Here is a 9,253-nt window from a genome sequence, read left to right as displayed (position 1 = left end):
TGGCTTGAGTTTACAGCTGAGGATATCTGGCATGAGACTGGACCTTTGTGCAAAGTTTGGTGAGTTTTCACCCATGGGAAGTACGATTTCCTCGGAAGAAGAAGAAGAAGAAGAAGAAGAAGAAGAAGAAGAAGAAGAAGAAGAAGAAGAAGAATACCTAGGATTACAATAGTGTCCTGGCAGCTTAGCTGCCTGGACCCTAAATATTTGGAGTATTTGGCTTGAAAAGTGACTGAAATTATTAAACCGATATCAAAATAGTTGTAGATTTATTTTCTTTTGATCGACTAATCAATTAATCACCTAAACGTTTCCACTCCGGTCCAATGTGACATCTTAATGATATAGAAAACTTGATCTTTTTTGTTTTTGGCAATTCACATACAAAACTTTTAAGTTAGCATATTACCAAGGAAAGCCTGACTTTTGACCTTTATCTGTTCTTTATTTCTTTTCATTTTTTATGTCTGAAATGCATACAAAAATAAATGCAATGACATATACCGTGGCCACACATGTACATACAGTATACACACACACAAAACCTTCGATCCCAAAACCTTTACCCCACCGATCACCCATGTACCTGTAACTTTAATGTATACTGAATACAGACACAAAGATGTCTTATGTGATGTGCATGATATCTTCATCACTCAACTGCAAACAGCAAGCAGCAGTGTGCTGCACCCTCATGTCGAAGGAGACATGTGGACATCAGAACCATGGAGTGTAAACTGATACACAAGAAAACAGCATTTGCAATGCCCTCAGAGCCTGACTGTGCATGTAATAGTGTGGTTGATGTGTCCTTGGGGGAGAGGCAGCTTGTGCATTGCCTGCTCACAGCAAGTCACAACTCTGGAATAAATGCCAAACACATTAAAACATTCTGTTGACAAGAAATAATGACCTGTGGCTTCGGCTGGACGGCCAGCCGAAAAACAAATGAATAACAGACAGGAATTATTTCTTATGAGCTTGTGCCGCCGTCTTCGAAGGGCTGTCATCTTCCGGAGCTACGCCGCAATTTAATTTTCCTCAAAAAAAAAAAAGACTTTCATTATGAAAGCGATTACTTTTCCTAAGCGGTAACAATCAAGCAAATATTAACTATAGCTAGAAACAGTAATATATTAATAAACAGCCGGTGTGCTGCTTCTTGCTCAAACTCAAGCGAGGCTTAATTTGTGTCTGACAGCAACGCAATAGGTAATCTAAAAAGCAAAGGCTGGAAGTGCATCACAACTTTACTTTTGATCTCATAAAATCAGGCAACACGCTTCTGCCAATCAGTGTGCCCAGAGGGATTTCAGTTCAGTCAGCATCAATACATGTTCATCAGTTAAATTATAAGTAAAAAACAGTCATAAAACCACTATGTCAAACAAGACAGCACCAAAGTTCCACGAATGCCACATCCATGACAAACCACCATAATGACCCAAAACCAGCTACTTGCAGTTGTGTATATGCTTGCAAACCCCAGTGACTCACCTGCGAGGTAAGGGGTCAGGACAGTGCGTGAGGGGGCTGCTGGCGGTGGGTGGCGGCTCCCTTCGGCTCCTCAGCGACTGGCTCCTCTGCACCTGCCTCAGCACGCTACTCTTCAGGTCGAGCAGGGTCGTCATGATCTCTCACTGCCAGAACAGACACAAAGGGGCAAACATCAAGATGCTGTCGCTCTGGTCCACCCCGTGATTGGCAGAGTTTATGTAATTCACAACCTCTGTTACAGAGAAGTGAGTCACAATATGTACAATTCATTTCCGCTGCGGGATCATATTTATGAAACCAGTTGTTTCTGGAAATACAGTTGACTCGGGGGATTCTTTTGGTCTAATCAGCTGCATAATCACCCCCTTGCTCTTTTAACATAATTATACTCTTCCTCAGCAGAAGGTGCTTTCTATTTCTGTCTGATGCCGCAGGGTGTGCAATTTATCTTGCACCTTTGGGTCTGGTCAGTTCAGAGTCAGTCGAACTTTATTTTTGGGATCATACTTTGTAAGAAATATGCAAATTAAGAAGCCCAGCAGAGCTGTGAGCCACAAGAGCCCCATAACAACAAAGTCATAAAAACTGTTGGATCGCTAAAATGAAATGGCGAGACTCTGCAATAAAGCAAAGTAAAAGCTATGTTTAGAAATGATTCCCCTGGATGTCTTAATTGTAGACCTGGAGCCTCTGCAGGGTAAAAAATAGAGGATCTAATAACAAGACCCAGAATATGTTGCAAAAACAGCTCAGTCTGATGATGTGAAAATAGAATAATAAGATTTTGACTTTTGAGAGTCAACAAAAGAAGCTTATATGAAAAGTGTGCTGTAATGAGGGTTGTAAAGAGAAGCAGTCTGATAAAGAAGCACTTGTGATTTAATGAGAAACACATTCAGTAACAATTTGTGTACTTTCCTGTACAGAAAAAATGTTATCATCTGTAATTAAAGTTGGATTAAAGCGTGAAATTCAGACCGTATGAGTTGTCTGGACACAGTTCCCAGCGGCTAGTAGTTTATGGTGCACCAATGCTAACAGCACAAATGCCAGATTGATACTTCTGATGCCGTACCTATGGCGTAGGCTCTACCTCGACGCAGAGCCTGCGCCATACCCTACGCCTTAGCCTGACGTGCAACTCCCCAGAAACTACACATTGCAGTGAAACAGACCACCTGTCTTTTTTGTAAGCTGAAACCATTTCCCTCAGTGGAAACAAAGGTTTTATTTACTTTAATTTCACAGATAAAAAACAATAAATTGTGAAGACAATAAAGCCTCCACTAAAATAGCATTTTAAGTCTTGTGTGCAATTTATCATTCAGAGATGGGATTTATCAATGCTTCATCTGAGCCAAGGAAATATCCGCTTGTCGCTAGGCTAATTTATACAATGTAAAATGCCATAGGCTTTGTTTGGAAAATGTGTTTAGTATGAGACAGTTGTTTTGTCGGTGAACCTTGTGAGTTGTAATCTAGCAGGATTTTGTAACGTTATCTTTGTTAAATGTTGCTGTTGTCCCTGGCTTCATATGAGTAGAGGAAAAGTCTGCTAGCCGCTAGGCTAATTTATACAATGTAAAATGCCATAGGCTTTTGCTAAAAACATTAGCGTGTTGTATTTGTGGGGAAAATGTGTCCATGACAAATGTTTGTCTGTGAATGCTGCCAGTTATAGTGAAGCTGATTTGTGTACTTGTGTTTGAAACTGTCACTGTTAAGCCATGTTTAATGTGTGTTTTCAATGAACTACACTTTACAACACTTCACAGAAACCCTGCCGCCGACTAGTGTTTTGGAGGTGTAACTGCAGAGTGACACAGACACACCACTGAACAAATATAAATGCCTTGTAAGCCTCGTCCGTAGGCTACGGTGCAGGCTCTGCATTGAGCTGATGCACAAGCATAAATGCCACTTAACGGTGCTCATCGGAGAGGAACCAGAGGGTATGTGCTACTACATCCTCATATCAGAGGTAACTCCCTTGTGAATACAATGCAAAGTGATTAGCCAGCCAGTGGGATACACACATGCACTAACATGCACGCAAAGCCGGACCGACTTACAATTCACGCTCGGACAGTGCCAGGTTAGCGGTTTCCAGCCTTTATGCTGGCTGCTGGCTTTATATTTATCAATATATGGGTATCGAAAATTACATGCTGTGAAACTTCAATTAATAGCCCAGTCTATTATTTGCTTAACCCACTGAAATCCACAGGCTTATATTTGGGACAGGTGTCTATATGGGACAGGCCTTTAATTCCTTTCACACAAAACTGTTGCTCAGCAAAGATCAGAAATACAGTCAAACTGTTCATTTATACCAGTATGACTATTACTTGTTTCAAAATTAGGCTTCAGAGAACATATAAATTATGAGTCATTCATTTAATCTAGCTCCAGCAGACAGCGCATCAGAGAGTTACGCTTCTTGAGGATTACAGCACTTGGCACACCGACACAACACCACTTTACCCTGTTAAAACAATACTCACAACTTGGATTATTTTTTATGGAAAAACTCTTTTGATCTGCGGACCCTTGTGGATTAAAGGAATATGAATAACTTGCATGATAGTCGAGGAATGGACACATAATTTGAGGTAGCCAACAACCCAGTTTTATACATTCGAAGAACTTCCATAAAAAAATGAACTGTTTGGCAACCAGACCAGGCCTCTAATTGAGACAGACATTCATCTGTCAAAACGTGTAGCTACACCAGGCCAGTAAAAGGGACTGGGTGACCAACTGTTGCATTTGTGGACAAATAATTTATCATAAGGAACCACCTCTATTAAAGTCCTTTTCAATTTCCCAGAATGTTTCACATTGCTGTTTTCATAAATCCACATGGGCCTAAACCTCTGATTAATGAATAAGATTACAAAAACAATGGTTAATTTTTAGTAGCATAAACCAGCATTATTGAAAAAGACAGCAACACAGGAAGGAACTGGACTATACAGGCAATATATTTCCTCCACAAATATTGTATAAAATCATTCTTTTTCACTTGGATATGGTTCAACAGAAGCAGGAAAGTTGTCCGAGCATTTGCAGAGAAAGGTAAACTAGGGCAGTCGTGACTGTGAAACATGAATTCAGAAAAATGAGCCTATCTGGCGACCTCAGAGAGATTGGCACTGTGTTGCTAAGCAATTCGCCGAGACCGAGTGGGTCTTTCTCAGGGCCATAAAGTGAACTTTCATTTCGGGCTGTGAAGTATAACTGAATTATATGACCTCATAACAATATTGTGCACCGTCAGTGCTCCCCGCAGTGGAGGAGCCGGAGAATAAAATGAACTGTTCTGTTAAAGGATATCTAATGAAACTGTGCATGTCTGCATTTCCCCCGAATAAAGAGGTAAAGAAAAAAGGGGAAAGTAAGCAAACTTGACAGTTTCTTTGCAGTGGCAGAATCAATTGCTTTTCTAAATCAGCTTTTAACTATGATCAAAGCCGAGTCTGTAGGCACAGGAAGCCAAAATATAAACAGTTTAATAGGAATATACTACTCCTTGTGATTACTCAAGGCCCACATATTGGCTTTAACATATTATCTTTAGGTGTAATGCCCCATTCTTTTTTATTTGGCAAAAATTAGTCACCGAACTTCCTCACAGGTCTGCAGTACATCTACCCTTTATTAGGAGTTAATCCTTTTAATTTCGAGACAAGGTTGGGCGTCTATAAATACCTGCAGTTCGATACTGAAGTCAGTTATAAAACCCCCAGAGGAACAGAATACATTTATTAGCTGACACATTTTTAAAGTCACCGTGGCAGCAAGACTGTTTACACCGCTGCCTGAGTTTCACCATTCACCTCAAGTAAAAAAAAAAAAAAAACATCAGAATGATCTGATTTCAAGGTCAATAATCACATAAATGTCAGGAGTTCCTTTGGCGAAACACTCGAGGATGCTCACACATCTGCCTAGCAACTGAAGAGCCTGTTGTAAAATCAAAGACTCGCCTTAACAGCAGCCAATCCCTTTCGTCCCTTGTCCAATTTACTGCATGCTAACTGTGATACCGGCTCTACCTCGATATCTGAGGGTCTTTTGAGAGCCTGTAATAGTCAGTGTGCTGATGAACGGCTGCAGAGGAAGAAGAGACTCAAAAAAAAAAAAGAAAAAAAGAGGAACAACAAGGACACAAGAGGGAGGCTTTGATTGATGGAAAAGTTGTTTCAGAAGACAGCCAGAGAGACTCAGGCAGTCAGACACTCTTTTCAATAGTTGACAGGCGATGTCTGTACATCTGTGCGAAAGAGAAGCAGTGAACCGCCGGGCCGGGAGCTTGTTCCGATTCTCCAACCGGCAAAAAAAAGGCACTATCGTCACTGTTATTAACAAACTGTAATAGAGGACAATTAGCTCATTGTGCCCGTGGGATGAGATTCTGAGCTGATGCTGCTCATTTTGCAAGCAATGTTAATTTTTTTCCCCTCTCTTTTATGTCACTGTTGAAGGCTGCCTGTTTTGAATTACAGTGCTTACACCAAATGGATCCAGAAAATGAAACATATTTGCCTGCACGACTGCTATCACTCGGTGCTCCAGGCCAATTGCACAGAGAGCAGCCGTGCAGTCAGTCTCCCCAGCTCGGAATAAGCCAGAAATTTGTGGTACGCGTTGCATCACTGGACTGAGCCAAAGGACAGTATGCTATTGATCCAGGAGGCTGACACCTGATATCCACTTGGAACATCCACACTTTACTCTATTAGACTGAAGTGTCTGTGCTCCTTCCATGTCAGATACCATCAGCGGGCCTCATGCAGGAAGCAACATTTGAACAACTTTCCTTAGTTTTGTTCATATTCATGAATCACTTTTATTTTGTTCACACCCAGTCATTTCTGGTATTCCCCAGTGTTGTCTTATTTTGGCTCTTCTCTGAGGTGAGAAAAGATTTTACGAGTGTTTGAGAGTTCTTTCACCGAGACAAGAAAAAAATATCTTGTTTTCACAATCCACAAATTGTCCAATGCAAATTTATATAATCAAATTTAGATTAATTATAGAGTGGAGTAATTATAACTATGGGATCATTAAATTCACCAGCTGAAGAAATACTATTCGTCAACTGATCCCAATTAAGTCGAGAAAAACTCTTGGGCATACATTTTCTTTGCTTCCAGTTTCATGTCAAACCTTTATTTTCTAAAATTTCAGTCACTTAGCTGACCTCTACTGACATTTACAGCATCACAAATGCTTTGCCATTGCTTGGTTTTTGATTTTTCTGTAATGCCAGAACTCACACTCTGGAAAATCATGTTTGCTTTGTTTAAGTTCATTGGACAGTGCTTCGATTTCACTACCGCTGAAGGTCATCTTATAGCATTTTTTGGTGGCATCTCTCCAGTTGACCCTTCACTAAGCTCTGCCCCATGGAGCCCACAACTGCACTCCCTGAAGAAATATTATCATATTTTTGGAAAAATGAAACAGTGATTCCAGAGAGAAGCAGACAGAGGGGTCTGCAGTCAACAGCAACAACAAGTAAAAAGACAAAGATAGTTAGAAGCTAAAGCCGAACTATAGGCTACAGATCACAGTGTAAAAGTGAACCACCACATCACTGCTGATCGCCACACAAGACAATGAATATAAAGGGAAACTTTTCTGATATTGAACCAGCTCTGTGGCATCACTGTGTGTGCAGATGAATGTTTGGCTTTACCCCCGTGCTGCTGCCAGCACCCGGACCTCAGCCATCACACAGGCAGGGATCTCTGGGGGAAGTCAAACAACGTTCATCTGCACACAGTGCGATGACACAGAGCTGGTTGAAAATCAGCAAAGTTTCCCTGCTTCCCTTCACTGGTTCCTGTACAGCAGGGTCGGTCTTTTTATATAATAATTAAAAAGCAAAAGCAGCATGTGTATGCATTCAGTAGGCTATATCTTCAGTAGCTAGCTAGCTAACCCTACACTCTTCAGGGTTTGATTTTGGTTTTGGAACAGGGAAGAAACGTATATCTTTTTCCAACCTCTCCAGGTAACGAGTATCATTAATACACGACGTGCCCCAGGCACAACATTTAGCTCCAAATCCACAAAACCAGCCTGAAAATGAAGGAAATCTGAGATGATTGCATTAAGTCAATGGAGCACAGCTGTGTTGTTGTCAGACCCTGGTCGGAGATTGATGATTGGTAGTTTGCATCCGAGGCCTTAGTGTAGGGTCGATTCTTAGGCATGTGCCAGAGTATTTGCACACGGCACAACACCTGCCCTTAGAAGGTGTTAAGCGGGCATTACCTATGCGAATTACAAACAATTTGCCACGCACTTCCAATTTATGATCAAGAGAGATTCATCTTTTAGCACACCTGGGTAAAAAGCAGGTTTGGACAGCTACGAATGTTTGGTGCATCTGGAGATGACTTTTTTTTCTCTTAACAGAAAATTAAAATAAACTATATAAGAAATTTAAGGGAAATGTTGCTGCATGAGGATCATTGTGTAATTTCCAAGTGAGAAACTCTTCTAATATCCTTTTTTTTTGTTTTTACTTCACATATTGACTATTACTTTCAAAAATGGCAGACAGGAATAAGGTGTAAGCTTGGTGCTTTCACCCAGAGGTGGCGGATGTATAAACCTTCAGCCTGCCAACTAGTTGTCAACACAGCAACATGTCTTGTGGTATTGCTTTCGGATCTATTGAGGCTGTTGTGAGTAGCTGCCTCTTGCATGATGGATTTATTCTTGTCAGCTTTTTAAACGCCACTCCTAAACATCTCGAGGAAGCTCTTGCTGTGGGAGTCTGACTGAATCTCAGGGTTGTTGATACTTTCTGCTGTCAATCTCCAATGTGGCTGAACTGGAAATATGTCAGAAACATGAAAGTATAATGTCTAAGTTCAGAAACATGTATTTAACAACAGGAAAAAGAGACACCAGGGTGAAAGGCAAAGAGTGGCTCTTTTTACCTCTTACAATGTAATAGTTCATATATATATTATTATTATTATTATATGAACCATTGAAGAACACTTCACTTCTTGCAAAATGACCAATTACTCACCGCATGTTACCTTTACCTTACCTTGTGAAGAAAACGTTTTTCTTGCATGCCTCCCTGCCTCCACGGTGAACAAAGAATACCATTCTTAATGAATGGAAGTACTCGGGGTCTGTGTTTAAAAGCTGCAAAACTATGTTGAAACAGTGGTTCACGAACCCTCACAAAACTCCTTCAGTCTAATCCAAGTCTCGCTTATCCAGTCGTATGCTTAGTGCTTCTCAAACACATACATTTTTACTAAAACCTTACAATTTAAAACATGTCAGTATAAAGAGTTTCATGTATGGCTGACTACTAAGTAGGGATGCACCGAAATGAAAATTTGTGGCCGAAGCCGAAGCCAAATATTATTAAACGCTTGGCCGAATACCGAGTACCGAATATCATTGTTTAGTTTTTCATTAGTTTTTGCAGATGAACCCCCTCCAGATTAGTGTTGTCACGGTACCAAAATTGGGACCCACTGTGCGATACCAATGAAAATACCGTGGTTCTGAGTAGTATCACAATACCACAGCGAAAATAAGCAGATGTGTCTTTTGTCATTTATGAAAAGATAAATCACTTTTCTATAATACATCAATGATATTTTAATGGAATAAATTACTTACTGACTTATTCATACTTCAGAAACAGCATCAATAAGTGATGAACATAGGGGGGATCAAAATAAAATAAATAAATAAAATAAGAATCAACCAG

General features: G+C 40.4%; 1 protein-coding gene across 1 annotated transcript in view; it reads right to left on the bottom strand.

Moving 5' to 3' along the window:
* baiap3 (BAI1 associated protein 3) overlaps positions 1-9,253 on the bottom strand; it is a 57,664-nt gene that overhangs the window by 41,497 nt on the left and 6,914 nt on the right. The window contains exon 2 of the mRNA XM_050069929.1: positions 1,498-1,640. Within this exon, the coding sequence (XP_049925886.1) occupies positions 1,498-1,631 (134 nt within the window). The 5' untranslated portion in view covers positions 1,632-1,640. The remainder of the gene's footprint in view (positions 1-1,497; positions 1,641-9,253) is intronic.

Source organism: Epinephelus moara, chromosome 18 (genome assembly GCF_006386435.1).
Source record: "Epinephelus moara isolate mb chromosome 18, YSFRI_EMoa_1.0, whole genome shotgun sequence".
Lineage (NCBI taxonomy): Eukaryota > Metazoa > Chordata > Actinopteri > Perciformes > Serranidae > Epinephelus > Epinephelus moara.
The sequence above is the reverse complement of the archived record's forward strand: the minus strand, read 5'-3'. Positions and strand labels throughout refer to the sequence as shown.